The following is a 17,491-nucleotide window of genomic DNA, read 5'->3' on the forward strand; positions in this document are numbered from 1 at the left end:
CCGGTTTAGTGACGTCTCGGCACCCACCGCTGAGCCAGCAGCTCCATTTTTTTCTTGTAATTAACAGCTATTGAATATTAATGGTGTAAGTGCCACGGGGTAACACTTATTCATTGGATAGACAATGCTGTTGGTTTGCAAACTGAAAGGAAAGCACTGGCCCTACCTCAGAGCACCTCAACCACTGCAGCTGCACTGGCTTCTGCTTTACAGTGTTTTCTTCAAGCACCAGGGGAGGAGGATGCTACTGCCAGAAAGTTAGCCCTATCTACTCCTCCTTTTGTCAGACAATCACAGGGGAACATGCTGTGTTGTGACTCTCTTTACCATGTGAAGAAGCTCTTGAAATACCCTGGAGACTCTCGCCGTTGAGCTGTGACTAAGAGCTAGCACAGGCGCTGTGAGCATGTGTAACTCTAGTGTCATAGCCCCTATATGCAGTGGCTGGAAGTTGTACCTTTCAAAGCTGAATAAAATGACCCCTTCACAGCAATGAGCATAATACAACTTTAGAAGAGTATTACCACATGTGAGGGAAGTTTTCTATTGCTTCAGTAGAAGGTAGAATAACTTCATAGAACGTGTGGTTTGGTCGTTAAAATAAGCCTATGATAAAGTAAAGCTGAACAAAAATTTTCAGTGTAAACGTTAGTGAAAACGAAAATGGAGCTTGGCTTCTTTCAGTTCTAATGCTGTATCATTACTGACAGGTGATGTTCTGTACCTGGTGTGGACCATGATGGTCTCTTCTGGTTTCAAAATCTCATCACACAGGACAGCAGAGAGGGGGAAAAAACGCCTCTGTCCTCCTGGCTGCAAAAACGCATAGGAGTCCCTCCCCATGCATTCTTCCACAGTATTTACTGAGCATAACAAAGCTTTTCAAATGGAATGTCTTTTTCTGCAAACATTTCTGTATGTGCGTATTTCTACATCAACTCAAGGTGTCCCACTGATCTGCATGGATCTGTTCCTACATCCCTAGTCATACTCATCAAACCACTGGACTCTCCTGCTGGGAAGGAGGTTAAACTGAGAAATGATCTCTGTGATGAACCAAGTCTGCCTACATTGTTTTCAGCATAAGGATAAATGCAAATACAAACCTTGCTTGGTTTCTCTTGGTTTTAACTACGTATCATTTATTTTAGTAGTTAATGCGTGTTGCTATGCCATTTTTCTTTATAGCAGTTATTGCTTCAAAGGATTGAAGAATAGTTGTTGCTTGAGAGAACCCACTAGACAGATTCATTTAATTATAGTATAAAATATGGAAATAAGACATGAAATATTATCCAAACCTGAAATATCATTTACGTTATTTATCATTTTTCTTTTGCTTTATTTGTACATTTTGGTTACAATTTCTTCTGTTGAGCACGATTAAGTGCTCAACACACACAGTCACTTTTGTGTTGTTTCCAGCCAGTTTCCTTTCTCAGCATCACATGGTGCTGTAGTACAATAATACTCAGCCTGGAAACCCTGCCAGGAAACATATTTGTAACTTCTTTGAATTGCCATGTTAATACCCATGTGAAATATTTTCTATCAATCCTGTATTTTGAAAATGGCATCTCTACAGAACTTGCATTTTAGTCTGAGTTAACCCCTAAATTCGAGTACTTAGACCTGTGCGTGTATAATCCTTTGGGGGAGTTGGAAGAAACAAAGACTGTGTAGAAAAGAAGTGAAACAGGTTTTCCTGATATAAGACACTGAAATATTTCATCCTTGAGGTTACATGAAGTCATACCCCAGCATAAGTTGACATAACTACTGGTTTGAAATGCATGGATGAGAAAAATCTCTGGAAAAAAAAAATCTGTCTCATAGGTAGCCACTCTCTCCTTCCTCCCTTAGCGGACTTCATGTGTGTTGATTCAACTGGTTTGGTTCAGATTTCAGCTGTGGGCATTTAAAACTTTCTGTGGTGAGTTAAAATGTTCTGACCTTGGTGGACCTTCCCTGATTTTTTTATTCAAAGCAATTTCACTTCTGAAACATCGCAGGATATTTTTGGGATACTTTTTTGAAAAAAAATTAATCTAGAAATATTTCTATTTATATCAAGTTGGAATTTAAACTACTTGCCATTCCCTTCAGATAAACCTAAGCATGTTATACAATATTTGCCATACAAAATTTTCTGGCAAAGGGAAGACTTGGAGGTTGGTTTTGGGCAAGGTGGGCTTAACTTGCCTTCTGGAAGAAGAGGGAACAATAAAAATCTTATCCCATCCAACAGAGAAATTGGTGGAGAATATCTGTAGGAAATTTGCAAGCTACTTTGCACACCTAATTAATGGATGGAAACTTATCAACAGCAACGTCCCAGCTCTGCTTAAAAGAGCTGGGTCTCCAAGGGATTTTGTGGAAGCTGTAGCTCCTGCTGTGATCGAATATGGTGTTCTGATCTTGGGTTGCTTGTGACCCCATGCTTTAGCTGGGAAATCCTGGGTGTTGGAGGAGCATCGCCTGGAGATAAGGCTTTCATTGCTACACATGGAAGCATTTTGCCTAACACCTTAATCGTGTGATACACTAAAACACATAAATAAGAGTGCAAGACAGGGTTCGGCTCCTTCCCTTCCTTCAGAGCTGCGCCAAGTGGCCCAGAAGCAGCCGAGGCGGCGGGATGGGGGATGCTGGAGTTTCCCCGGGGCACCGGCGAAGGGCGATGCGCTCCAGCGCGGGGGAAGCTGCGCCCTGCGCGCGGTGCGATGCCGGGCGGGGGAGCCGTGCCCGGGCTGCCCGCAGCGGGCGCTGCTGCAGCGGCGGGGCCGGGGCTGTCACCGCCCCCGCCGGGCGCGGGCTCGGCGGAGCGCGGGGCTGGCTCAGGCGCGGTGCCCCGCCGTCCGCGCCACAGGCTGCGGGCGCTGAGCGGAGCGAGAGGGTTTGGGAAGAGCGCCGGGGCGCGGCGGCCCCGCCCGCAGCCTCACGCCATGGTGCGGGCCCCTCCCCGTCCCTGAAGGAGAGGCGAGGCGGGGGGCGGCCGGGGACGGCGGCGGCGGCGGCACGGTTGCTAAGGTAATGGGAGTGGGCTGGGGCAGGGGCTGCCCTCCTCGCCGCTGTTTGCCTCTTCATCTGCATCTATTCGGCGGAGCGGCTGCCTCTCGGCTCTGCCTTGTCTTGCCCTCCCCTACCCTGCCCTGTCCGCGCAGGGGGGTCCCCGTCCCGTCCCGTCCCGTCGCGGAGAGCAGAGCCCCGAGCCCCGGCCCTCACGGCCGGAGGGGGGAGTTTACTCCGAGTGTGTGTTACACGTGTGTTACATGTGTGTGTCTGTGGGTACTGGCCTGGGCAGGCTGTGCCCCTTCCCGGGCCGTGAGTGTTTCCCCCCCCCCTAAGCGCGCCGCGGCCGCGGTTTGCCCTCCCGTGGGGCCCCGGGAATGGGGGCCCGATCCGTAGTGCTGGGCGGTCTCGGCTACGTCCGGGCGGTGCGGGGTGCCTGCTGCCCTCGCGTTCGGCCGGGGTCCGTATTGTCCCGCAGGTACGAGGGTTGTGCCCGAAGAACCGGGGCTCCGTGGGGACACGGAGCAAGTTGTGGTGCCCCGAAGCTGCAGATCTTTTCAGGGGGAGGCCTCGGAGAAGGACGAGGGGGAGCGAGTGCTGGGGTACGGCTTGAAGGGGGAGCTGGACCCCTGTGGGAAAACTTGGAAACTGTTTCTTTTCGGTAGTGTGTGGTAATAATACACTTTCATCTACCGACAAAGTGCGTCTGCATAAAGGCAGATCAGTGTGTGAGAGTAAAGCTGCCAGGCGCTCTCCTCCCAGAGCCTTAATCTCCTGTGACGCTAAAAGCATCTTCTTAGTCACTAGCTGCGACGGCATAAATAGTGGAATAGGTTCTGGGGCCAGCAAGGAGGTTCGAGTATGTTTTTTCTGTGGAAGATGCAGATTTTTGTATAGGTAACAGCACACTGCTGCTTGTACGCTGCAGACATAATAGCAGTGAAGGCTGCCGCTCCAAGGAGCTGATTGTGCCTGTGGCTCTGGTCTTGTCATCCCGTCTGCTCTGGTGCTACTCTCACTGCTGGAGGAAGCCCTCGCTAGGACAGCCTAGGTGAGTCGTGGCTTCAGCTGACCCACAACAGGCTTGCAGGAATGGTGTCCTAGTCATAGCCTGTGCGCTACAGAGTAGTGTGGCACTTCCTGACACTTCCCTGAAATTACAGATATACATGATCGCTCTTGATTGTTTTCTTATTTGCTGATTGCTCGTGTGTAGGGATTGGAAAGCAGGAAAATGTCTTTGATAAATAAAACCATACTGTAAACCTCACCTTTGTGTTGGCGTGTTATGCTGTATATTGGTGGCTTCTCACCCCAAAGCAAGCTACATTTCATTTGTGTTTGCGTGTTTCTGTGGGAAGTGCTTTGAGAGCTGTGAGTGTAAAAAGCGCTTTGTAAAGATATGGTGTTATTTGTAATTGCTTGCTGAAGAACATAGTGAAAGAGGTTAACTGTAGTTCAAAGCTGTGGGGATTTAAGGCTTTTGATATCATCATAAATATTCTCTGAGGTTGATTTGGGTTTATTTTGAAGTGAAAGGTTGTGTATATTTGCTATCATCTATTTCTTTCTTCCTTTTATTTATTTTTTTAATGCCAGATTTATCCTCATCTTGCCAATCAGAACAATTGTTTGCTGTGTGGTTACAATCTGTAATACTTTCTCACCAGATGACTGGGAACACTTTCACTACGCTTCCTTGTAAATCTGCTTTAAAAAGAGGTCAGATGTTGAGGAGCAGTTATTGACTTGGGGACATATGGTTACAAGCACAGAATAATAGTGTTCATTGCTTGGATGTATGTGTTAAATACTGAAGAAACTGTTTAGACTTGGCCAATATTGACTTTATTTTTAGATGAGCTGTTTCTTTTTCTAACAACCTGACTGATGAAATAATTAATGGCAAACATTCCAATTTCTTTCCTAGCTGGCTACAAGTGTGGTGGAGTATTTTTTTCCATTTTGAACTGTAGTAGTGATCAGAAGGAGATACGGTTATTTGCTACACACGTCATACTGAGGCTTATAGTATTAGATGTTTGAAGATTGCTGTTTGCTTACATGACTGATTTTTCTGATTTCTTCTTACTACCCTTCCCTTCTCAGAAAAGTCATGATAAGAAGCTGCATATAGTTATTGTGGATACTGCTTGCCTTAGTTTCTGGTGGTTCCTGTGATGCAGGCAGTGCAGATATGATGACACCTGAGGATAAGAGGAAATGGTGTGTCCTCTTAAAGTAGCAATTACCTCCTTGCTCACCATTTACAAGGTGTTTCAGTGTCTAACATGTAGTTCTGGTGGAGCACACTGGTACAGCAGAGTTGAGCAGAGCACTGTTCATTCATGGGAGTAACTCTGCGTTGGTTAATGGTTTCTGAGGCAGCTGGAGGAAAGCTGAGTGTATGGACTGGAAATGCTATATCTGTTGTCGTCCCTTCAAGCAGTCAGGAAGGGGAGGAAAGAAGAGGGCAGTCCTGTCCCAGCAGACTGCAGCAAACTAGCAAATGGCAGGGAAAGAAAAGAAGCTGCTGTACGTAGAGTAGCAGGAAGACAAAATAGCTGCAGTGTGTCATCCTAACACAGTGCGTTAGGATGCTATGCTAGTCAGTGGTGAAACTTCTGAATCTTGCAGTGCCGTGGCTCAAGCTTCCTAATGGGAGTACAAGGGTGTTGCAGGGCAATTGTGGGTTTTTTTTTTTTCGCTGTCCATGATAACAATATGAGTCTCCGGCTTTTCAAGAATGAGGATAACTAACCTGGCTCTGGCTTTGGGTACCTTTGATACCTAAATCAAACCCTGTAGTTGCAAAGTGGCTGCAGAATGAGGGAGAGCTGTTCTTCCCATGCCCAATATTACAAGGGTGCAGTTTTGCCCTTACAATTAGGTATTGTGTTGTGTGTGCTCATCACCTAGAGCTTCGTTTGCATTTCTGCAAGCACACCTAGGCTCTCTAGAGGAGAGGTTGTATGAACAAACTAGTCCACGTCACTGAACAGCTCTGGGGCTGCTTCAGGGTACAAGTATTGCATCCAGTTGTCAGAACTGAAATGTTCCTGGTTCCTCACAGGACTCTTTGCAGCTTCTTCAGGACTGCATTATTATCTGTGTCAATTCATTCCACAGTACTGTAATTACAAAGAAAACCTGGGTACAATAAGAATATTACTTTGATTTGGAAAGGCGTTTCTTCATGTCAGTCTTTGAATTGCTGACACCAATGTGGCAGAAGTCAGCACTCTGTCATCTGAAGTATCAAACAAGATGTAAGCGAGATACCATGGTCCTGTGTTATTACTGAAGGTATAGTACTGCTCTTAACCCTGAATGCCTGTGGCTCTGTCTACGTATGAGGGAAAAGCTGGCCAGAGCCGTGCTGGTCAAGCACATTTCAGAAACACTTAGGGGCCTGTAGGTGGTGGTGGACACCGCCTTGGGTTTTTGGAGGCATCGGACCAGTCAGTTCCTGTGGAGATACACATCTGACTTCCCCAGAGTACAGACTTTCCTCTTCGCGTGTTGGAGCACTTCTGTATAGTTGAACATCTGTCTTCATATTCTGAACTAAATTATTATGTTCCTATTTCTCTAACTTCTTTTTTTTTTTCTCTGCAAATTTCAGTCTCCGCTCTTCATCTCTTAACTTTCTGTGGAGCGACTGTGAAAGCACTGCTCATGTTGTGGTGATGGTGGATTTATGGGGGTTTAGAGGTGGCTAGAGAGCATACAGTGTGAAGTACTTTGAAGAATTTGGCATATCTATATACTCTTGAAAAGGTAATAATAGATGTATCATGAAGGGTTCTAAACTGTGTTTGATTTCAGTTTTTCTTTAGTGACATAGTGATTTTTAAAGCTTTTAAAGGATGATATTAATGCTAGTGAATCCATAGTGTTCTCTTAATCTATATAAATTTTAACATGAAAAGACACTTCCATTATTTCAGTTACTGTTTTCAGCTGGAATAATAGCATATTGTGGTGACTGGGACTGTAGTGGAACTAATTTCTGCTGTTCTCTATCTATGAAGAGGCACAAGAAAGAGGAGCTAATTTGTATTTTCCTCATTGGTTGTCAAGCTCTAGAAAGATTGTGGAGTTGAGATACTGCTGCTACCCACTTGTGTTGCATCAGATCTCGTACTATTTTTTAACATCATTGTGGCTGGTGGCAAAGAATGTGGAGAGGGAGAAAGGTAGATTAAAATTTCAGTGAGCAATAAGGTTCTGACATTTTGGCATCCCAGGAGCTCTGCATTGTCATGCTGGAAGCAGCTCTCTATTGCTAGACTCAGCAGTAGCAGAGTAAGGCACAGGTACTGCCCTTCATCTGCATGAGGGTGGTGGGACCACAAGGCTGTTAGGCAGTAAAGAATTAGTGCTGTATTTTTGCCAGAAATATTCAATTACATGTTACAACATCATCTCAATGGAAAGGCACAATATTTCATCTTTTTCACTATGCTTATAGAAGTTGGCATCAGCAGTGAAAGGTTCACAGGGCAGTTAAAAGCTCCTCGGATTGATTACTACAGACTACTATGCTATGGGGATGTGTGTTGAGCAAATGATAACTAATGGTTTGAAAGTCAGGGCTTATATGTTCACTTTACTGCTCTGTCATCCATTATGTGAGTGTGGGAAGTCACTTAATTTCATTGTGATTTAGTTTATCATTTTGTAAAAGCAAGTAATATATGCCTCTGTCACAGATGAGCAACTACTTTTAGATTGTCTTCACTAGTGTAACAGCAGTCTGGCATAGATGTGTATTAGCCCAATTAAAGGCACTCTCTTTATAGGAGGATTATAGTCTAAGAGCAGTACTAGTAAAGTATATTGGTATTTATAATGTACATATGTATTTATATATATATATATAAAAACACATAATTCTGTGTTTATGGCAGTCCAGTTTTGGCATTGTGGAGTTCAGGGTAGATGAACCACTGCAGTGGGATTTGTAGACTTTGCTGAACAGTGTGGGTGTGTGAACTTGAGCTAGCTAATCCAGGGGTGTTTAGATGCCTTTTACATTGCAATTAGTGAAGTGATTTGGATGTAATTTGCATCTGAAAAGGCTGCCTGTTGTTTTGATAAATAGCAGGGCAGTGAAATCATAGTATATTGCATCATCTCCTTGAAGTGCATGGGTGCAACCAGTTGTGTTCATTTGTACCAGGAGTATTGCAAGGTGCCACATCTTCAAAAGCACCTGTGCTTTTGGTTAGCAAATTTCCCATTTTATTTGATTACAGGGTACTTGCAATTTTCCATCCTCTTGAAAATGAACAACCAGCAAGAATTCTCAGCACTTTGGGGTGTTCTAAATGAGATTGTGCAGTCATTGATCAATGCAGGGGTGGATTGGTTGTTATATGAACTTGCATTAGACTACTTGAAGACAGCTTTATTTTAGTAAGCCCTGTTTGGAACAGGGAGTTTAGGTAGGGTAATTCTGAATTTGGAATCGGGTACTGGGACCTACATATATGTAAAAAAAAAAAAAAAAAAAAAAGAATTATTTTATATTTTCTTGTCAGCCTGTATTAGAGCATTCATTCTTCTCATTCAGTTTTCTCTTTGAATCCATTTGTTTCAGCTGTTTTCAACTTACTGGATACAGTGTAAAATAGAAAATGCAGTACATTCCACAGAAGTAGCTTTCTGTAGTTGCAGTTAGTATTTTCTATGGTGCATGAAGTACAAGGCATTTTCAGAGATGGTGTATTTGATGGAACAGCTTCATAGACAAGATGCTCTTCGCACACCTTAACTGATCGAAGGAAGATGATTTTTCAAAGAAGGATTTATATTGGAGAAGGGATTAGAAGTCTACCCTCAAGCTCTGTATTATCAGTGCAGTTACTCAGTTTCCACAGGGAGTGATTCTGGCTGATAAATTGGCATTGTTGCAAAGCAACAAAATACAACTTCAGCTCTTGCCTTTGCAATTGCTCCTTGCAGACTGATAGCACTTTATAAATACTACAGTAGTTTGGGATCATCAATTCAGATGAAGTTCAAAGTTGGGCTGTATCTATCTCTTTGCATTTCTAAATTTGTATAGCACTGACACTTGTTTCAGTTGAATATTCGGCATATATTTGCTGTTACATTCTCTGTAGCTATCCTTGCTAACAGTGTGTTGGCTCAGAGCCTTTCCAAGAGCCCTTGGCTCACAGCAGTATTATTTTATTGGAAGGTGGACCAGTCACAGGTAGATATTGCATTTTATTCTGAATTCTTTGGAAGAAGGATGGATGTATTGGAGGCAGTTTATTCCCAGGTATAACATCATTCTGGTCCATTAAAAATAAATTTGGTATGCAAGGTGCCCATTTTAACAATTGATTTCATAAAGGGAAAAATTTGCTTTGTTTCATAAGCAATTCATGTATCAGTATTTGCTACCACCCATCCCCATTCCATTTTTAGTTTTGGTTGTCTTGCTCTCCTTGTTTGTTATCTGTCAAATAATAGATTGAAAACTCTGAAAATGGCAAAGGCCATCCTTTTAAGTCAGCAGTACTTCCAGCACGCCTTGATTGGACAAAGCAGAAAACATGGAGTGCATATTTCTCTATTTAAAAAAGAAAAATAAAAAGAGAATGCCTCTTTTTAGGTGCATTTATCTTGGCTTCCACCCCTATGTTTCCTGGATGTAATGTCCAGTTGGAGACAGTATTTTCAGCATTCTAAAATAACTACAAAATCTGCAGATTTAGAAATACATAGGATCAAAATGGGGTGCGGCTCCCCGAGGAAAGGAGAGGAAATGGATCAACTTCCATGGTTTAGCAAGAAGAAGTCTGATCATCTGCCAGGTGACTGAGACAGGTCACCTGTGGCTACCACCACTGGAACAATTGGAACTGTCCACCCTTAGTGTTGTCCGTTACACAGTTATGTGACAGAGTGAGTACTACCACAGTTGTCACAGATGGAGAGAAAATTGTTCAAGACCACACAGGGAGCCCTTTTTTGGAGGTGGTACAAAGCCTTGGTGGTGCCTGGTTAGCAATGTTCTGCTTAGACCACCACACCATGAGTATTTACTCATTTTATTGAAGGACAGACATAATTGGGAACAGCACTTAGTTACATGTATGGAAGAGGACTGCCCCTTTTTTAAATGTGTGTAAAAGTAGTAGAAATTGGAAATCCCAGTCTTCATCAGGATTCCACTTTCCCTAAAGTAGAACAAAAAGGGAGTGTCCCGGAATTGGTTCCTTTCTTCCTGTTCTGGCAGGATGAGGCAAAAGAGCCCCTGCTGTTTCCATGCCTAGATGTGCATCTATCTTTCATCTTGCTGGTTGCAGAGTGAGAGAAGCATTGAGCTGCACTGCTTCAGCATGGGGCTCCCTGTGAGCTGATACCTCAGAAAGAGGAGGAATGGGGTCCTTCAGAATCTGTAAATTCTTCCAGCATAAACAAAACTGCTTTTTCACAAATGAAGAGGAATTCATTTGGCAAAAATCTGAACATTAAGTGCAGTTGCTGGAAGTGTTTATACTTTGTTCCTTAAAAAAGGCAACAGACTGAATGTTGTTGATAGTACTGCAGTGCTCAGCACTTGCAATGAGAGGCAGAAGGTCTGCAATGATCTTCCACTGCGAAAGTATTTTTGGAGTAACTGCAGCTACAATTTGATATCCAAAACAGTCATTGGAAGGAGTTTTAGATGCTTTGGGAGCTGTACTTCACTGACCGGAAGCAGATTCCTTTGCTGCTCCTCCATACTGGGGGAGCAGCACCATGGTGTCCAGAGTAGTACTTGACCTTTCAGTTTGACACTGCTAACTGTGGTGTTGCTCCCTATGGGAGGATGCCCAGCTCTGTTTCACTATGTACTCCTCATCTGGCTCAGGAGAGGAACATGCTTGCACAGACTTGTTCTGCTGAACACGGTGATCAGCAGTGCCACGTGTAATACCAGTAAGAGTAAGGATATAAAACTCCTCAAGAGTAAGGATACTGAAGGACGTGTCTGGAGCTGAGATAAAAACTCCACCTTCCCAGCTTTTGTCTGATTCAGATGGCTGTTGCATCAGTTTCTCTTTGGAAAGTTATTTCACTAGTCATACAGGTTTCCTTTAGAAGGAAGAGCAGAGGTGAACTGTGTAGTGCTCAGACTGAGCTAAACCCGTTAAAAGCAGAGTATAGCCCAGGTTGGACCTGGGGATCCTCTGGTTGATGTATTCACCTTCATAAACATGATGACTTCTACAATATGCTGTGTGTCATCCCCTAGTATACACACACTGCTTTGCATGCCCAAATCCTAGTTTAATGAAGTAATAGTTAGCCGGGAGAAGAACATCAAGGTAAGTTTCTTTCCTCCCAGTGCAATTGTAGAGAGACTTTTGTATTGGATATGAAATATCAGCTTAAAATTAATGGGGACTAATCAGAGTCACTGATTTTCCCTTCTTCCCCCCTTTCCCGCCTGTCACCTTAATAATATGATCTAGTTGATCTAAATATTCTAGCAGACCAGGTAGGGAATTTCTCCTATTAGGTAATTATTGGTTCAGCAGGGTGTGTGGTTATATGATTTCTCAGGCATGTGAAAAATCTTGTGGTCTAGGATACACTTAGGATTCACTAATTAGAAAACTATTAACTAGGTATTAGTGATGTGAAATTATATTTTACTCTGGGATTGTGCTAAAGCTCTAAATTTCTTATGATTTGGCATTAGCATTACAGTGTGCTTATGTTTCTTGGGGGTGAAAGCAGAACAGTTCTGTAATAAAGAATAAAATATAAAGGAAAAATATCAGCGAGAGGCAAATGCACCTTCTCTTTTTAGCATATTTTTGGGGGTATTTTTCTAAAGGCTTAATAGGCCATGTTATCCACAAACAAGAAGTTTATTTGCTGATTTTCTCCTTGTGTGTGGCAGAGTGAAAGAATGGTTAGCGTAAATGTTTTTAAATTTTTCTCACTTTTGCTGCTGAGGAGTCTGGATTACTGCAAGCATGGCTATTGTCAGAAAAACAGCTGTGGGAAAACAGCATCTTTTGAACTCAAAAGTTGGAATTTAGGGACCATTTATTTTCTAAAGATACACATTTGGATTTAGATTTAGATTGCTGGCATGTGGTTGCAGGCTAGTATGAGTTAGCCACCAGTAATGTTGTAAACTGCCTGACTACTCTTCAGGTATAATTGGTGAGGTTTTTAACTGAAGGCTGTGCATGAGTACTGTTAATTTAAAAAAAGAAACTAAATAAAATGTTTGCTTTCACCCTTCTCAGCCCCATCTGCATAAGACTGAGCTGGATTCTCTTCTGAGCACAAGCATGCTTAGAGAAAGGTTCAGAGGGCAGACTGTTTTTAACCTATGTGGTGACGTAGTGTTGACTTTCTGCTTACGTCTTGAGAAGATGGGCTGGCAGTAAGGAAAAAATAGTGTAGAAAGGATAGATTTCAGTAGGATCCCTTGAAAAATTAGTCCTGTGATTCTTTCAGACTAGGCCGTGCATTTTTGTTGGTCTGCTTTTTAACAGAGAACTGTTCAAGTCAGATGTGGACTTTCACACGTCATTATATTAATTAACGGGTTGCAAATGCAGCATGTTAACATAGTATTAGGACAAACCCCCTGTACTTTGAATGTTAGCAGTCTAATTTGTGTTTGCAGCAGGTAGGATGAATCACTGGAGCCCTGGCTCTAGGCTCTCTGCAGTTTTCCCTGGTGGCCTGTCCCCAGGCAGAGATGGAGCTGTGCTCTCTTGGGGCTATCCCGAAGTTGCTCCATGGTTGAAGGGTTGCCGCCATGTAGCCAGCAGTTTGTCTGTGTTCATTGGGTGTTAAGTCAATGCCACAGTCTGCAGGCTAGTGAGAATGCTTGAAGCTAGGTTTGGCAGGAGTGCAAGGGAAGAGAAGCTGCCCCACATCGCCAGATGCTGAGCTCCATTCAACTCACATGTTAAAAAAGCAAGGTGTGGTGGGATCCATGAGGACCCAGCATTGCCGTGCTTTCAACTTGAAGAGCGAAGAGCATGCCTGTGTCATATCACTGTCTTAATTTTCTCTGCAGTCATTTTTTCCTCTAAAAAAAGAATACCATCTAAGAAAGGATTTTGTGATTTAAAAAAACCCCAAACAGTCTAAAAGAAAGAGAAGAAATTTGGGTGATGGTTAGAGACAATTCTTCAAGGGCCCTGGGGGACCTATGGTGTAGAGGCTCCACTAAGTCTCCTCCCAGTACCAGCAGTGCCTGGGCTGCATGAAGGAGGTGCCTGCACTTTTCTCTGCCCCAGGGTGCCCCTCAGTCCAATCTTGTCACCTTGTCTCCAGCCTTGTCCCCTGCACATCCATCCTGCTGTCACTCCCACAAAGGTGGCCCTGCTCCTGCTGCTCCTGACTGAAACCCAGCAGGAGATGCCTGGCACAGTGGGAAGCACTTTTGCAAACTTCTGTCTTCCAACGACAGGTTCCTTTGTATTGATTATGTTTTGTAGAGCTTCAGAGGCAGTCAGTGGCTCCCTCCTTGTCACCGTGAACAGCGTTGCAGACACTACTGCATATTGTGAGAGATGTTTTTGTCTTGTTGCACTGAAGTAGATGAAAAGCTTCAAGATCTGCTATGAAGGAAAATCCTGAAGTATCAGAAAAGATCAAGTGAGCTGATAGTATAACAAGAACAACAGAATTTGTAAATGTGAGTGTTCAAAGTAGATAATCCGATGAGCGAAGAAGCGCAGATAAGTAATGCTGCAGAGGGCTTTTTGGTTAGAAATTGGAAATTTCTTCTTAAGGAGCATTACTCAATTAAAAGTTAATTGCAATTGTTTTCTTTTAAAGTATGCATATATAATCTCAGATATAATGTAAGCAGTGAACATGGTCTTTCTATACTGCGGGTGAAGCTGAAACTTGGGTGATTTCACATACGCTTTCAAACTGCTTTGTAATTGCCTTCAGAGTTACATAAAATCTCTGACTAGTTCTGCTCTATTCAGTTGAGTGATGATACCTAGAGCCTAATTCTTCAGTGCTTTGAAATCACGATTAAGAAATGCTGTGAAAATGCACATTAGTGTAAATAATTTGAAGCGCTATAACTTTAAAATGCTTTACCCTTCACCATTTCTGCTATTTTTTTTTTCTAACTAATAATTTTGCTTAGAGAATTTATTCCATTTCCTTTTTTAGCTCATGACCGAGCACAACAGTGTAGTGTTTGGGTTTATAGAAAGATGAGATTTTAATAGGAGTTAAAATAAATTTGTATCATTTAAATAGACAATAGTGTCTATATTGGTCTGTATCTGCCTTTCAGAGGTGCTTCTATAATTCTGTGTATATGCATATTAATTTGAGCTAGAACTGTATTACTGAGCTTCAAAATGGGTATGTGCATGTACAAATGCATTTGTGCCCATAGTCGTGTGTGTGCGCCTGTGTACTTTATAAAAGAAAGAAATGAAGGAATCTGGATTGATGTTGATTTTTTTTTAACCTTGGTCTCTATTATCTCTTGCTTAAGGGGATATCTCTTGCTTAAAGGGATATCTCAGATGATTCTGGCTCCAGTGGAGGATGCCATGTTACAGCAATAGCCTTTTCACTGATGAGACTAGACAGAGCTGGGATATGGTTTGAGGTCGTCTGATTCTGGCACTTGTCCTTGGTTGCTGATAACTGCCTGCTAGAATGACTTGGGGCAGTATTACATGTAGAATTGAGTGCTATATGTGTATATTGTATACTAGGACACTTTGCCTCCTGTGGGAATGTGAAAAGTGAGTAGAGAAAGGATTAGGAAAGTATCTCCTTTCTTAAGTAAGGGACACAGTTTAAAACAGTGGGCTGTTTTAGGAATGAATGTGTAGATTATGCATGTCTATACTTAGGCTTTTCTTGTCTCAATTTTTAATAAAGTATGTTGAGATGGGAAATTCCAATACTTTCAATGTTAAAGAAGTTGAGCTTGTCAAACAGCTTTAATGCCACTGCTTTTAAGAGGCAGTGTTACCTCTTAGGCTCGGAAAGGTCACCACATGGCTCCACAGTGTTTAAAATGTAGCTTATCAAATGCACTGGTGGAAGAAAAATTTTAAAAACAGCATTTGACTTAGAATTTAAAGTGTCCTCCCTGCACTGTGCCCTTATTTTATTTTATTTTTTAAACTAATGTTTTTGCTTCAAGCCTGGCATGACCTGGAGGAGATAAGGCAGCACTTCCATCCTTCTAGAAGACAGTTCAGGTTAAGGAGTATTACGCATGATTGGTTGCCTCTGCCCTGGTGCCTCTTCCCGGCTGTATCATAAGAAGAGGTGAGGGATGCTACTTACTCTGAGCAAGCAGTTATGCCTTCCAGTTCCTGGCTGCTGCCCTGGGGTTGGGGAGAGCTGGAGGCAGCTCCAAGTGTCTGCAGGCGACAACTGGCAGCATGCCTGGCAGTGCTGCACAAGCTGATTCCAGTGGGGTTTGGTACTGTCTCACAGCAAGCTTTTTATCCTCCTTGGCTTTTTGTCTGAGCATGCCTCAAAAGCTCCTAGGGAAGTCTTAGCCATTTGAGCTTTATAGAAAGGAAAGGGAGCGTGTGAGGTATTAATTAGTCTTTTATTCAACAGGGCCTTATGATACAAGATCAGAACTGGTAGAAATGTGTGCATGTATGTGCGTGTGTGTGTGATGATGCAAATCACAGCAATGTGGTGGTCCTCACCCTTGGAACGTTATGCTTTAGACACATAATTTCAAAGCATTTGTCTGACATGGTGTGATAAAATCCTGCACTGGGTGAAGTCTGGAGCATGGTTCCCTCTGTACCATCCTTGTGTGTCTGCTCTGGAGGTAGTCGTGTGTCCTCACTGTGCCCCCCTGCAGCCTGGGGTGATGCTGACTTTTGCTTCTGTCCTTGCAGTCTGAGTGACGAGAGGAAAACATGGCACAAGCACCCACTGATCCAAGTAATGTGGAAACCGCTGACCCAGAGGAGAGTTCTCCAAATATGATAGTCTACAGAAAGGTAAGGATTTGGAGCTGTTCACAAAAATCTCTTCTTATGTGGTTGGCTTTTAAAAGGATCCCATGCCCCTTTTGAAATCAAAGGTATATTTCAGGCTGCTTGGATGAATAGTTGTTAAATAGTTTTCAGAAAGTAGTTATTTAAAACCATAACATTTGAGAGCTTGGAAATCTTATTCTGTTCAGTAGAAGTATTTAAGCTTGTTTGTATAAAATACTTGAAGGCAAACTATTAACTTGAAATTGTAACTTTTTGTGAATAGTTGTGATGTGACTTTAGCTAATCATTCAGCTTTCCTAAATCTAGCTGAAATAATTGCACATACCTTCCAAGTTTTATCACACTAAGTGTAAAGCAGCGGGCATATGACAATCTTTTAGTACATTTTTTCTATTTTCATATTGTGATTTTTGTTACATACTAGTTGTTATTACTTCCTGTTTTGCATTGCTTACATTAAGAAACCTCTCAAGTGTTAGTGAAAAATTAATTACAGAGGTAAATGAATGACAAAGGTAAAATAACAGCAATGCATGATGAAATGATGTCAAACATTCTTTCCCCATGGTAAAATGTCTTATTCTGAAGTACTTTGGAGGCAGTATAAAAGATGAAGGAAAGCAATCTACTCATCCATTTGCTAAGGCATTGTTTTACTTTGGGCTAGGTGTATCTGTATGAAATTGAGTCTTTTTGTAATTTAATGAAATCACGTAAATATATTTTATTTAGTCTGCAAAAAGTTTCTTATGTAGCATGTGAAAGTGTTGTATGGTTCTGACAAAAAAAGATTTCTTGCATGGCTCGAATAAGGTGCCATTCTGTTAATGCAACAGCTACAGTGCTGTTTCCTCGTGTATGATCCTGGGTAAAATTTGTATGTATGTTCACTCATTTTTACACCTTATAAACCAGCTATAAGTAAGTGAAATGTGTTGAGTGTACATGGTTCCATTTTCTGCTTGCGTGAGTGCAATCTTGATGACTGTCATGTGCTGAGAAAATAATTTAGGTTTCATATAGAGCATAAGTTGTTTAAAGTGTTACTTTTTGATAACCATAATTTTGATTTAGTTGTTGCATATTTGGTTTGGAATCTGGAATTGTTAACATGGGAAAATTTTCTGGGTAATGTGTAGGCTTGTTTGTTTTGAATGTGTTATGAACACACTTCGGCTGCTAATTTGGAAGTAGCAGTACTCGGTTAGTCAGATTATCTTTTTAGAACCTGTTTGCTGAGAGGTCCAACACCCCAGCAGGTGGAAGCAGATATGGGATATGAAAGAAATTTCTTGTTGCATGATCTAGAATTAGGGCATTAAATCTGTGACTCTGCACACACGTACCTATTCTTGAAGATACTATGTTTTATTTGAATGTGTCTCATTTTCTATGTATCTCATGGCATTTCTAGTTAAGGATTTCTCAATTTCTTTGCCTTTTAGTGTTTCATTATTGTTGCTGTAGAATAAGGCTTGCAAATTCTG

The 17,491-nt window shown here is 42.2% G+C and overlaps 1 protein-coding gene across 6 annotated transcripts in view; it reads left to right on the forward strand.

The window, feature by feature from the left end:
• The first annotated feature begins 2,838 nt into the window (after positions 1–2,838).
• Positions 2,839–17,491, forward strand: part of RGS6 (regulator of G protein signaling 6) — a 284,505-nt gene continuing 269,852 nt past the window's right edge. For 4 of the 6 annotated variants that reach the window (XM_030483768.1, XM_030483772.1, XM_030483770.1 and 1 more), the window contains exons 1-2: positions 2,839–3,030; positions 15,900–16,004. In XM_030483768.1, the coding sequence (XP_030339628.1) occupies positions 15,921–16,004 (84 nt within the window). In that variant the 5' untranslated portion in view covers positions 2,839–3,030; positions 15,900–15,920. Of the gene's footprint in view, positions 3,031–3,775; positions 4,064–15,899; positions 16,005–17,491 lie in introns of those variants that run through there. The other 2 variants (XM_030483769.1, XM_030483774.1) reach the window with 2 other exon arrangements.

The sequence above is a fragment of the Strigops habroptila genome, chromosome 4 (assembly GCF_004027225.2).
Source record: "Strigops habroptila isolate Jane chromosome 4, bStrHab1.2.pri, whole genome shotgun sequence".
Taxonomy (NCBI): Eukaryota; Metazoa; Chordata; class Aves; order Psittaciformes; family Psittacidae; genus Strigops; species Strigops habroptila.